Source organism: Trichechus manatus, unplaced genomic scaffold (genome assembly GCF_000243295.1).
Source record: "Trichechus manatus latirostris isolate Lorelei unplaced genomic scaffold, TriManLat1.0 scaffold00052, whole genome shotgun sequence".
Lineage (NCBI taxonomy): Eukaryota > Metazoa > Chordata > Mammalia > Sirenia > Trichechidae > Trichechus > Trichechus manatus.
Window position 1 is genome coordinate 6,461,434 of NW_004443988.1, and position 13,739 is coordinate 6,475,172.

General features: G+C 50.2%; 1 protein-coding gene across 4 annotated transcripts in view; it reads right to left on the bottom strand.

The window, feature by feature from the left end:
- Nucleotides 1–13,739, bottom strand: part of OTOF (otoferlin) — a 124,400-nt gene that overhangs the window by 47,802 nt on the left and 62,859 nt on the right. For 3 of the 4 annotated variants that reach the window (XM_004377587.2, XM_004377590.1, XM_004377588.1), the window contains exons 6-8: nucleotides 3,028–3,101; nucleotides 1,393–1,519; nucleotides 871–925 (exon numbers count right to left, since the gene is read on the bottom strand). In XM_004377587.2, the coding sequence (XP_004377644.1) occupies nucleotides 871–925; nucleotides 1,393–1,519; nucleotides 3,028–3,101 (256 nt within the window). Of the gene's footprint in view, nucleotides 1–870; nucleotides 926–1,392; nucleotides 1,520–3,027; nucleotides 3,102–12,067; nucleotides 12,113–13,739 lie in introns of all 4 variants that reach the window. The other variant, XM_004377589.1, reaches the window with a different exon arrangement.

Below are 13,739 nucleotides of genomic sequence, written 5' to 3' on the forward strand. Positions count from 1 at the left end.
AAAGCCTTCCCCTGGAGCTGACACCCTGAAATTGGACTTTCAGCCTACTTTGACTGTGAGGAAATAAACTTCTCATCATTAAAACCATCCACTTGTGGTATTTCTGTTATAGCAGTACTAGATGACTAAGACAACTCATAATCAGCAAACCTTCTCGAGTTTAAGAAAAATACAAATGAAAAAGTTAGATGTTAATTTCAGAAAAATACAGAGAGGCAAAAAGAAGAAAAAAAATCACCCACATTCTCACCATCTAGAGATAAGTACAATTGACGTTACTTAGCATTGAAACAATGCAAAACAAACGCAAACAAACTTTCTTCCAAGGCTCTTACTTTAACTATTTGAACACTTCTTTTTTTTGTGGTTCTTCTTGATCTCTTTACAGTTTTTCTAGTCCCGAGGTCTTACTTAAGGAGCCCTCATGGCACAGTGGTTCAGTGCTAAGCTGCTAACTGAAAGGCTGGCAGTTTGAACCCACCAGCTGCTCCGTGGGAGAAAGATGTGGCAGTCTGCTTCTGTAAATGTTACAGCCTTGGAGACCCTAGTTCTACCCTGTCATATAGGGTCATTATGAGTTGGAATCAACTTGACAGTCCACAACAATAACAACAGGTCTTACTTCATGAAGTCCAGTGCTGACACAAAATCCTGGGGGCGGGGGGCTTCAATCAGCACAAAATTCTCAGACTCCCCTTTGGGTTGACACCTTCTTACTTACGACACTTCAGGAATGCCTCCCAGGAATAAGCTTATTTTAGAGACTTATATTCAGCTTGTGGTTCTCTATGACCTCCAGACCTGTGCTTCCACAGGTTCTATACTGCACATCTGACTGGAAAGACATGAGGCCTCCAGGTGCCCACCTACCTGGTAATCCATGGGTCGCCCAGCACTTGGCTCCATCTTAATGTCTGGCTTAGACCTGAGGGGGAGAAGTAGGGAAGATAAAATGTCAGGCCTGGGATGAGAGGACTACTGGGGGTAGGGAGGATGGGGACTGATAATGTGTTGCCTTAGGAGAAGGGCAGAGGGACAAAATTATGGCCTTTAGACACTCAAGTTCTATTCTCAGAGGCCCCAACAGAGAGGACTAACCAAGGGACAGAAGTAACAGGGAGATAGATTTTAGGTCATCAGGTTCAAATATGGGCTGATTGGCTCTGTGTGGTGTGATTTGCCTAGCCCCACTGGTGTTCAGTGACCTGGGCCCAGGCCTGCAGCTGCTTTGCAAGGAAAGAAGCAAGGCATTCAAGAAAAAGAAGAAAGGGGCAGGGTTAGGAAGCTGTCCACAGGCCCTAAGTCTTCCCCACTCAAATTCCAAGCATGGCAAACTGGGTCCTGCCTGCTGGGGTGGAGACAAGGGGGGATGCGGGTCTCCTGCCCACTCACCGCTTGTTGGAGACATTGGTGGTGAGAGCTGTGACAGAGGCTAGAGATACAGAGTCGGGGTCCAGCCCGTCCCCCAGCCGAATGGCCAGGTGGTCAAGGTCCTCCATCTCCAACACTGCTGGTTCATCTGAGGAAGAAGAAAGGCTGTGTAGGTGGGTTGAACAGGGGAATAGTGACTGTGTTTCCCCTTTGACTTTGGCATCCAGGAAGCTGAGAGCCAAATTCAAGGTTTACCTATAGCATTTGCTTAGAATGTTATGGCCTGTATATCTGCAGGGTTTTCAGCCTGCTCTTGATCATATATTTTAATTGATATTATATCTGGTTTTAGTTTAATTGAATGTAACTGTTTTATTGTACCATACTTATTTAAGCACTGACTAACTTCGCGGAAGAAGGTAAGGAATAAAGAATCCATGCTTTTGTTCCTCTCACAACAATGGCTGCCATTTATTTATTGAGTGGTGACTGTGTCCCAGGCACAATGCTGGGCACTTTATACATATATATCTAGTGCTCATAGCCATGTCCTGTCAAGATAGGTGTTATTTTCATGTCACAGTTGGGGAAGCTGAGGCTTAGGAAGTAACTTATCCAGGTATAATAGGTGGGGAAGTTCAGAATCTAACCCTGCCCTGGTGTGTACTAATCCAATGAGATGAAGAAATGATGATTCTGAGAAGCCACCCAAGGATGGTGTGTTTGGGCCTCAGTCAGCAGCTGTACTCTCTGAATCTAAGATGCAGAAGGGCACAGCTGGAATTGGCATGGGGACAAGAGAGAGGGAGAGAGATGCTGGGGGCAGTGGGACCACACGGGGAATGCTGGTGAGGACAGCCAGGAGTCCCGATGGCGGTCATGTGATCAACCCAGCTGGGGGCAGAGTGATGACTGACTCCTGTGGGACCTTCCCCAAGACACGGAGCCGATGGCCCACTCTGTTTCTCCTGTTGTCCTCCCCCTACCCCCTTGCCACTTCTTAAACACTTGTCTTGCCCCCCTCCCCAGCAGACTGCTCCCTTCTGGGCCCAGACCACAGGCGACGCCGCCCTCAACACCTCACCACTCCCAGCCCTCCAGGGCTCAGCTCAGCCTCTCTCCAAAGCCTTGTTAGTGGGTAGGCTGCAGCCTGGTGAGACGGTACGGAGGGAAGGAAGGACACTGAGTTCTGCTGTTGGGCAAGGATTCTTGGGATTCTGGTTCTCCCCAGAATTGGAGAACTGACCACACAACATTCCTTTTTTTTTGGTTATTCCCTCCTTTAATTAAAAATCTCTAAGAAGGGACAAATGCATCTGTGTAAAAAAATGGGGAGCAAAGAGGGCAGGAGGAGCCTAATATAAACGTGCAGACTTGGCAGAGGGGCTCTGTGCTCATTTGTACACCACCCCTCAGCCCTGGCGCCCTTCCTAGAATACCACGACTCTGGTCCTCCTCTGCCAGCCAATGGGCGGCCAGGCTCCTCAGCCAGCCAATGGGCGGCCAGGCTCCTCCCAGAACGTCGCGAGCCAATCCCGGGAGAGCGTGTTTGGGACCAGCCAGGGGAGGGGTTTCTTGAGGTTACTTGCGGAGAGACGGCTGGAGGGCACAGTTAGGGTCTTGGGCTGAACCTGCTGTAGGGGCAAGTGTTCATACCTTGTCTTTGGGGTTCCTCTTTGTGGAGCCGATTCTTGCCGAGCTTCATGGCTGAAAACACGCTTCTCCCAGCTCTGTGAGGGGGGCCACCAGGACGAGGTGGAGGGAAATGGAGGCATCAAGGACCACACACAGAAACACAGAAGAGGGAAACACACAGAGAAACACATAAGAGGGGAGATTAATACCCCAGCTGCTCACCTGCTGGTCCCAAGACGTAGGGGAGGGCTTACACTCCCAAATTGGGAACTATCAGGGGGATTGGATTAGGGCAATGGAAAACCCACCACCTCCTCCTTCCTTCACCTCTTCACACCATGAGGAGCAGGGTAGGGACCCCAGTGAACAGAACAAAGAAGGTGGCCTTCCGCTGGAAGGAGTTACTGTAACTGGAGCCCCTCTGGGCCCCGGGCTCTTCGGCCTTATCCCAGCCCTGTCTTCTCAGAGCTCCGGAGCTCAGCCCGCACCCCCAACCTCATCCTCCCTGTCTCTGCACCCCACTTCAGTGACTGGCAAGAAAGCCAGAGGACTGGAGACAAAGCATGAGAAAGGAAGGGTAGGGATCAGAGAGGACCTAGAAGGGCCAAGGCTGAGGAGAAGCTGGGAGATGTGGGAGAAATTAGCCATGCAGTTCTCAGATGGCCCTAGTGTTCAAAACCTAGGACAGAGTGACTGACTCTTTTGGGACCTTCCTCAAGACACCAAGCAGATGGCCTAAACCCTGAGCCACCTACGCATAGCTGCTTTATCCGATCTTTGTTTCTCCCTTGTCTTCCTCCAGTCTTAAATGTCTCTGTCCCCCTCCCCAGCAGCCGGCTCCCTTCTGGGTCCAGTCCACAGGCCACTCTAGCCTTCAGCACCTCTCTGCTCCCAGTCCCCCAGAGTCTAGCCGGCCTCTCTCCAGAGCTTTCAGGACATTCCCTTTGTCTTTGCCTTCCTGAGCCCTGGGATTCTCCTTGGTTCCCAGTGAAAAGGAGGAGGTGAGCCCTTTCCTGTCTACCTTTGGTCCTGGCTTTTTCCCCTTCTGCCTGTCCCCTCTCACTGCCAGACCCGACCCCCACCCCCCAGGAACTTAAGGCAGACTCCATAGTTCCTACCTCTTCCTCTGGCTTGGTGTGGCCTTGCACCCCCCAGGTGAGGGGCCTTGAAGTCAGGGGGAGTGAGGAAAATGGGCAGGGGTCCTCACTGTCCTTTCAGGGATGTCCCTGCAGCAAGCCTGTGGTCCCTGGCTCCAGGAGGGACCAAGAGCAGGATCAGCAGGGGGTCAAGTGCAGTATTCCATTACTCTATCAATATTGCATGAGTTGGATACCTGACTCCCTCCACTTCCCGTTCTGCCTCCTCCAGGGTGTGGCCCCATCATCCTGCAGGTCCAGGTGGAGCAAGGTGCAGGCTCCAACCTGGGGCTCATCTACAGCAGACCCACCCATCTTTGGGTCATGGCCACTCCCTGTGGAGGCTTGAATATGGTTTCCAAGCCCCCCCACCCCCACCCCTGTCTTTATGCTGGGTAATGTGAGGTTGGGGGAAACCTTTCTGTCCTTGTAGAGATGGTCTAGAAACCTCAAGCCCCTCTACTTAAGGTTGGACAGCCGATCTCACCCCCCCCCCCAAACCTGGCCCTATCCTAATGCCAGACCTCTTCTTTGCTATTCATACACAGGACAAGGCATGGAGTGTGTGTGCCTGTATCCCAATGAAAGAGACACCAAGAACCACCCCTTCTATGTGGCACCAGCTCACAGTTTAGGAGACCCTGGCACATCCATGATTTCCTATAAAGTGACGAGGTAGGTGAGAAAATGCTGGGGTGACACTAGTGGGTCCGCATTCTCCACTACTGTTGTCTGGGACACAACAGTGGGAGGGAGGGAAAGAGAGTGAGGCTCAGAAAGGAAAGCTGATGCCCTTGGAATTCTTTAAAAGTTTTCCTCCTTCTAATAAGAGGAGGTAAGTTACTTACGAAGAAAATGGCCAAAAAGAGATTACATGGCCTTTCTTGATCAAATACCGTGGGCCTGAGGCTTTTCCAGAGAAATGTTTCCCATGAGAAATATTTGCTCATTCTACCATTATAGCAACCCTGTAAGGGATGTGTGTATCTTCTCACTCAGCCAATGAGAAAACGGAGGCTCAGAGAGGTTAAAATAATCTCCATAACACGCGGTAAGTGGCAGAGTTGAGACTGAAGCATAAGGCTCCTGTCTCCTAGGCCAGCCAGATTGCCACTACGTCCTCGCTGCCTTGCCTGGATGCTGTGGGACTGCACTTCTCTGGGAGTGTGAATTCTATCCTGACCATTTGGACTTTTGGCAAAAATTCTCTAGGGCCTGTACTCGTAAATATAGGATGGCCCATGGGCCAGCACAATCGGCAGATCAGGACATCATCTGTGAAGAGTCCCACAGACCATGCCTAGAGAAGGGGCTCATTCAAAAGTAACCTAAGCATCAACACATTTTAAAAGAGATGACTGTAAATATTAAATTACTGGTGACATACATTGAACAGAGCAGTGAACCCACTGGACACAATTGTGTTAGGCTCAGTGACCATATATGCCTGCAAAAATAGAACTGCCATCATTTCCATTTAGACAGGACTTTGTTTCTTCTTCTTGACTCATCAGGTCTAGTTACTTTGAAGGCCCCCGATAGTTTTCTAAGGAGCACTGGTGACGCAGTGGTTAAGGCGCTTGACTGCTAACCGAAAGGTTGGCTGTTCGAAACCACCAGCAGCTGCATGGGAGAAAGATGTGGCAGTCTGCTTCCGTAGAGATTTGCAGCTTTGGAAACCCTATGGGGGCGCTGTGAGTCAGAATTGACCCAATGGCAGTGGAATAGTTTTCTAAATCCAGGTGCTGCCATTCGTAGAGCGGGGAGGGAGATGTTCTCTTGCTGTTGGCTGCCATCAAAGTGCTCTAGTCCTGCCATTGTCAGCCTGTGAAAAGTGAAGACTGGGTCTGTTTTAGGAACAAGAGATCCAAGCAGTTGACATACATTCCCAAAATTCAAAGACATTCTCTTGCCCAGGTGGGCAGTCCTGATCATTTAAGCTAAGGAAATATCAGTGTAAATAAGAAGTGATTACTGCTGACAAGAGTATGAGTGCAACCACAATTCCTAAACTCCTTCATTACTTGACTGCTGTAACAGGCACATAATCCTACACTCTTGCTCTTCAGAAGAATTCATGGTAGATGTGTCTTAGTTTCCATTCAAGACAGTTGGTTTGTAAAATGAGAAAATTCTCTTCTCTGAGGCCCCTCCTCAGGACCACCAGGCCTCATCAGGCTGCAGGCCCTGCGGGCATGGGGCTGGATCACAAGCAACAGGGGTTCTCAGGACCCCTAGTCCAGTATGTCTGAAAACTGCCTTCTTTGGGTCTCTCACAGCAGAATCACCTGGGGTTGCTGATCAGAAGTACAAATTCTTACTAAGTCAGACTCTCTGGGACTGAGGGCTCAGAACTGGCATTCTCAACACACTCTCCAGGTGATTCTATCCTACAGGAGATTTTGGGAGGCACTGAAGCAGCTGTGGTGGTGGGAAAGGAACCATCTTCCCCAGGCTTACCCAGAACCCGTGCTGTGGGACGTCTACCAGCCTAGTGGCCTTAAGTGCTCTCTGTACCCCTATGTTAGGAGAACTCTCAGGAAACATGCTTGGCACGGGCCCTTTCTCCTCCTGTACCCCCATGGGGCCCTTCCTGTCTCAGTGTTTGAGATTCCTTTCTGCCCATCCTCGCTGCTCACACTGCTGCACTCCTGGGTTACCCAGGAGTGTCCTGGAGCATCTAGTGCCTGACTTTGTACCGTCACGCATGGGCTATCCCATCCTAAGAGTCCCCAGCCCACACCATGTGTGACCTGTTCTAGTCATAGACCCTCCCCCAGGGAAGTGTTCTTAGATGGCAGATCAAAGGCCTTGTGTTGGGTCAGAAGCAAGTCCTGCCTGGAGGGTCTGACTCCCCTCTGCCACCTGGATGGGACCTGACCCTGCTGCCCCAGCCAAGAGTGTGTGCTCCCTAGCAAGGAGCTGTGGCGTTTTGACCCTGCTCCAATGGACCCACCCAAGTGGAAAAGGGCCTGGGGCTTCCCTTAGGCAGTTATGGCCCTGAATTAGAGACTCACTTTATTCCTTAAAACAAACATATTTAGAAGTGTAGGCTGAGACTTAAAAAGAAAAACAAAACAGAAAGCTATGCTTACCCAACCATCCTCTACCACATCCTGAAGCAATTCAAAGGGGAAATGTCTCTCCTCTGAGCCTGCATGATTTTTACCATCTCAGGTGGACAGGTTGACTGGTTGGACTTTTGTGTGTCTGGCAATATCTCAGAATGATGCACTTTTCTCTTTCTGAAAAATGTAGAGATGTGCAGAGGTGAAGGTAGTTTCCAGAATCCTTACCATAGTATCTGTGCCTGTTTGCTTCTCCCAGACTTGCTCTTTCATTCATCTGAACTGCTGGGCAGTAGAGAGTGATGTCATCGGCTGTCACTGCCCTTTGTATTTTTCTGATGGACAACATATAAGAAGTCCACTACAGAACAAGCCCTTGCTGCCTTATTGCCATACTAGTTCCCAGAAAGCAGCCTGTCTGCTTCTCCTGGCAAAGAGCAAAGGTTAGTTTTTGAGTAAACATTAACTGAATCAGGGAATTGTGAAGACTATCCACTTGCATTGAAGACTTAGATTTCAAAAAACATGGAATTTGTTGATTAGGTTTCTGGTGGTGTTGTTCCTGCTGGTTGCTGTCCAGCTGATTCCAACTCATGGTGACCCCACGTGTGCAGAGTAGAAGTGTGCTCCATAGAGTTTTCAAGGCTGTGGTCTTTCGGAAGCAGATAGTCAGGCCTGTCTGGCAAGGTATCTCTGGGTGGGTTTGAAGTGCCAACCTTTTGGTTAGTACAGAATAGTGCTTAACCATTTGTACCACCCAGGGATTCCTACTGGTGTACTGAGCCTTTCTTTTTCCAGATAAAATTTTGGATTTGGTTTAGTTGGGTTCTGCAGTTACTAAAGATGTTAGTATGGTGAGAAACAGACCAAGAAAACCAAGCAGAATTCAACTCAGTGATAAACTACCTTACAACCAACACCAAAAACCAAACAAACCTGCTGCTGTCAAGTCTATTCTGACTCATAGCGACCCGATAGGACAGAGTCGACTGCACCACAGGGTTTCCAAGGAGTGGCTGGTGGATTCGAACTGCCAACCTTTTGGTTAGCAGCCGAGCTCTTAACCACTGCGCCAGCAGGGCTCCCCACAACCAAGTGGGCTCTTTATTCATGGGTGCCTGAAAGCATGGGAGGCAGAAGTCCAGGGGAGGCTGGCCTCTTAAGACATCTGAGGACTTATGATCACATTCGCATTTCCTGCAAGCTGGACTCACCATGGTCAGAATGATGTGCGCCTGCAGTTTAGACTGGTATTTCTCTCCAGAGAAAAGAAGTGAAAGTTAGTTCACTCATTGTAAACTTTTCTTTTCATTCGTGGATCTGATGATTTCTTTGCTTGTCTCACGGCTCAGATTTAAGTGTGTCATCATGGCTAGGTGATGCACAGAGAGTCCTAGGGGCAAGTGTGGCATGCATGATGACTTCGGAACACTCACCAAACTAAATTTAGTGACTTGAGGGTTTCATTAGTTCAGGTCTATGGATTATTCTAGAAGTTGTGACTTAGAATGGCATGTTGTAAATAAATGAGCTGCAGACAATGCCCACTCACTGCCCAGGGCTTCTGCCCCTCCATGGCTTCCATGGGAATTGTCCAGACTCGTCAGCTCAGGCCTTAGGCAATCGGGATGAACCAGCTCCTGTCTAAGAGAAATGAGGTCTGTGGTCCTTATCTGCATTCTTTAAACAGCCAAATCCTCAAAGCTTGGGGGTGTGTTCTCCAAGTGTCCCACGATGGGTTTATTTCCTTTATTTCCCATGCCCCAAATATAGGTAAATTCATAGTTGCAGTCTTTGCAGTTGTCTTTCAAAGTGTGTTAAATTTCAATCAGATTTTATGGTCTTTCCACATTTGGGCAGGACAAACTGACCCATCCAGCCAAGAACCTCCCTGTCTTCAAACTGGCCTGTTTGCACAGTACCCTCATCAGACCAGGAGGCCCCGGAGACCCAGATGTACTTGTCCTGAGCTCAGGCTTGCCAGGGAAGCCGGATCCTCAGCCGTCTCTAGTGACCCAGTCCCTTGCAACGCTCAAGCAAACAGCACCATGGAAATATATTTCCTATCTCCCCAAACCAACCATCCCAGAGTCTTACATACTCGAGGGATCACGAGTTTTTTCATCTATTGAATCTAAGTTTCCTCTCCTGCAAATTACACCTATTTTCACTTATCTGTCCTCAGTGGAGATAGAAACTAACCAGTTTTGCCCCAAAAGCTGTTTCTGCATTTTTCTTTTCTCTAGGCTAAAGAGTTTCAACTTGTTTAATCTCTTCTTAGAAATCCATTTTCCTACTCTTTCAGTAGCCCTATTGTTCTACCAGTTGCCGTGTGTCAGAGTAGAACTGTGCTCCATGGTTGATTTTTCAGAAGTATATCACCAGGCCTTTCTTCAGAGAGGCCTCTGGGTGGATTCAAACCTCCAGCCTTTCAGTTAGCAGCTGAGCATGTTAACCATTTGTACCACCCATGGACTCCCTATTGCTCTACAAATGAAAATAATAATAAATATCAATTTACTTCATCTTATATGTTAGTTTAAGATGACGAGAAATTAGGATAGGTTAACGGTTAAGTGCTTGGCTGTTAACCTAAACGTTGGCCATTCAAACCCACCCAGCTGCTCCCATAAAGATTAAAACCAAAAAAAAAAAAAAAAAAACCTGTTGCCATTGAGTTGATTCTGACTCATAGCGACCCTATAGGACAGAGTAGAACTGCCCCATAGGGTTTCCAAGTAGTAGCTGGTGGATTTGAACTGCTGACCTTTTGGTTAGCAGCCGTAGTTCTTAACCACTGTGCCACCGGGGCTCCAGGCCCATAAAGATTACTGCCTAGAAAATCCTGTGGGGCAGTTCTGCTTTGTCACATTGGGTCGCTATGAGTCGAAAATTGACTTGATGGCACCTAACAACAGCACTGCTGAAGACCTAGCATTTATTGTGGGCCTACTCTGTGCTCACCCAGTGAGGTAGCTCTCACTCCAGCTGCAGCCAGTCAAAGTGATCAGGCCAGTCTGAGTCCCTGTGGGGCTGGCGCAGGTCAGACAGGTGAGCTGGAAGTCAGGAAGGGCTTTTAAGCATCGCCAGTCTCAGACTGAGGGCCTGGGAACGGACAGGCTATTCATGTCTCATGTGTTGGCCTTTTACGGCTAAGCGTCCATGGAGAAAACTGAACCTTGAGCCTTCTCCCTAAGGAACTCCCAGCTCGGTGTCCGCCATCAACTCCCACACACCAGGATTCAGCCTTCCTCACTGACTGTCCTTTCCCTCTCCAAGCCTTAGCATGTGCTGTTCCCTTGGCCTGAAGGCTTCTTCCCTTGCTGGGAACCTGGCAAACTCCTCCATCCTCAGGGTTCTGGGCTGGGGCTCTCCCCACACAGACTATTGCCTCCATCACTGCAGGCTTTATCATCACTGCTTCCTGGTTTGTAGCAAGCATGAGTTGGAACTCAATATACTTTTGTTAAAGCAATGAAGGAGTCTCTGAGTTCCCTGCAGCCTTAATGCGAGCAAATATCCCAAACCCAGTCCCATGCTGATCAATCAGACCCCATACACACAACCTTGGTGCTTCTGTGATATCCTCAAATGAACTCATTTTTAACTTATTGGGACCAGAGTTTGGAGCAAATCTCTTACTGTCTCTGGGACTCAGTTTCTCAATCTGGAAAATAAAGATTGCGTTCCTGACTCTTCAGCTTTCATTGGTGTATTTGGAGAATTAAATGAAAACAGGAAAGTGCTCAAAAACTCCTGGGTCTACGGTAAAACCTGGGCTGGAAGTCAGATCCCCTGTGGTTTCGCCCCAGCTCTGCCCTAGCCCGGAGCAAGTTGCCTCTCCTCTTTGGGACTCAGATTTGCCATCTGTAAGAGATGGGGTTGGACCACAGGCCCGCTCTAGTCTGGCAGCCTGACCACCACAGCCGTTGTGAAAGTTTGCATGATGCTGGGATACTCCTCCACGTGAGAATGTGCTATCGGGACCCATTCATCAAGCCCCGGTCTGGAGCCTTTCCAACCCTTCTTGGCTGGCCTCTCCCATCTGGCATCCCCTCCTCTTCTAAAAACAAACTGGGGAGTGAGTTCCAACTCATGGCGACCCCACGTGTATCAGAGTAGAACTGTGCTCCACAGAGTTTTCAATGGCTGATTTTTCGGAAGTAGACTTTCTTCTGAGGTGCCTCTGGGTGGACTCGAACCACCAACCTTTTGGTTAGCAGCTGAGGGCATTAACCACTTGCACCACCGAGGGACTCCTCTCCTCTCCTCCTGATGTCTCCTCCCTCAGGAAGCCTCAGAGGAGCAAAGAAAGTGAGGACCACCGAGTGAGTGGTCACCTTTCCTTAGCTTTTTGGGTCTTCCTGCTCTGGCCACACTCTACAGCCACACAGAGCCCAGAGTCGTCCTCCTGCGATCGCCAGGACTGTGTGTCCTGGCTGGGGGTGCGGGGCTCTGGCTTCTTGTGCCTCAGCCATTGCTTTGCCCTCAGTCACACCCTCCCTCACAGGGAGGGGGTGGGGGTGAGGGGGTGGGGGAGTGAACAGGGAAGTGGGGGAGGAATCAAGACACTGAAAGGAGGGAGGGTTACCCCAGAAGAGCCAGTGAGTGGAAACCAGAAGGCCCTGCCCCCTGCCCATCCCCAAACAAGCACCTCCCTGTCCCTCATCCCCATGGTCAAATGGAAAGGCCTCCCTCTCCCTGCCATTCCCCAGGCTGGCTCCACTGGGAAGCCCGTTCCTTTGCCCTCTCAGGCTGGGGCCATCCTGCTGTCCACAGAAGGAGCCTTCCCTCTAACCCAGCCTTCTGCCCTGACAGGGTGGCCCCACAGGCTCCACCCTGGCCTGGGACACCTACTTGTGCTCGCCATCTCTGCCTCCCTTGGTCTTCTGTCTGCCTTTGCTGAGTCGGGGGGAGAAATGAGGAGACAAGGGGTTGTATGTGAGAGGGTGTGGCCCAGAGACACTTGCAGCCTTAGCCCCTGACCCTGCTGACCCCTACATTCCCAAGGGGCCTCCTTGTCCCAAAAACTCCCTCACCCCTTTGCTACAGCAGGCCAGAAACCAACCAATTGCCATGGAGTCAACTCTGCATACGTCAGAGTAGAACTTGATCCATAGGGTTTTCAGTGGATGATTTTTCAGAAGTAGATTGCCAGGCCTTTCTTCCAAGGCAATCTGAGGGGACTTGAATCTCTGATCTTTTGGTTAGCAGCCAAGTATGCTAATCATTTGCACCACCCAGGGACCCCACAGCAGGCCTAAGCAGGGGCCTAATGACAGGGCAGGGATCCAGTAGTCCCAGATGCTGCCTTGAGGAGGGAGGGGAGGGGCTCACAGGAGTCGGGTTGGCTGGCCACTCTCCCACCCCAATGCCCCAGAGAACTTGAAGCCCTGGTGAGGGAGGAGGCTTCAGGGTATCAGCTGATATCCTCCACTCTGGTGATTTTCAGAACGTGGGTCACACTTTCCTCAGGGGACGCTGGTTAGATGAGCCTGGCCACCCTCCAGGCCGGGGCCACCCTGCACCTTCCTCCACCTCCTCCTCTGACCCCCTCCGATGGAGTGGGAGCCCCTGGGCTCTGAGGGCCTTTAGGGAGCAGGGGCTGAGCATACTCTGAGAGGGGCATGGCAGTGTCAGGGTGCTGCTAGGGTGGATTCAGCCTTCAGCCCCAGGAAGAAAGGCGGGTGGACAGGAGATTCTGGGGTGGGGCAGTAAGTATAGCTACCACTCCAGGGCTCAGAGCAGGCCTGGAGCAGAGTGGGGAAGAACAATGCTCCTCTCCCTCATTAGGGAGACTTCCAGAAAACCCTTCTGGAATGTTTCCTCAATGCTTCCCTGATGCTGTGGCCATAAGGATGAAGAAAATGAGTAACAATGAGCTATTCTGTCCTCTCCTCAAGCTCTGCCCCAGCACAGACTGCCCAGGTAGACATGACTGCATGTCCCCACAGCTCAGGACCCCAAGGCCTAGACACATCACGGCGTGAGTTCAGCTTTGGCCAGCTGATCTGTATGTTGGGCACGAAGGCCAGTTTGTAATTCAGAAGAGCACACGATAATCAGATCTATGCTGCCAAAACTGAGACCACTGAGCAGAGACCAGCTCGCTGCGTGGAAGAGAAGGCTGCGTGTCAGCACGGCTGCTCTGGCCCTACGCCCCGTGGGTCTGGGGGCTGGACGACCGTGCGCCCCACTAGGGCCCACTGAGCACCGAGAGGGGTTGTTCCAATGGAGCAGGGGGTTCAGAGAGCTCCTTAAAGCACTGAAGGCTGAAGGGGGAATTTACTGCCCTCACCAGTGATCCAAGTGGAGCTGCTTTTCTCTTCAGTTATAAACTGAGGTTTTGAGAGGAAAAAAAAAAAAATTTTTTTTTTTTTTTAAAAGAACTCTGTGACTCTGAAAAGTTTGCAAATCTCTGCAACAGAGGAACTAGAAGGGAAAGTGCAACACCTGGGCATGGTGGGGTGGGGCAGGAAGGTGGGGTTTGTGTACCTGAGGATAAAATGGGATGCTTTTTCTCTTTCCC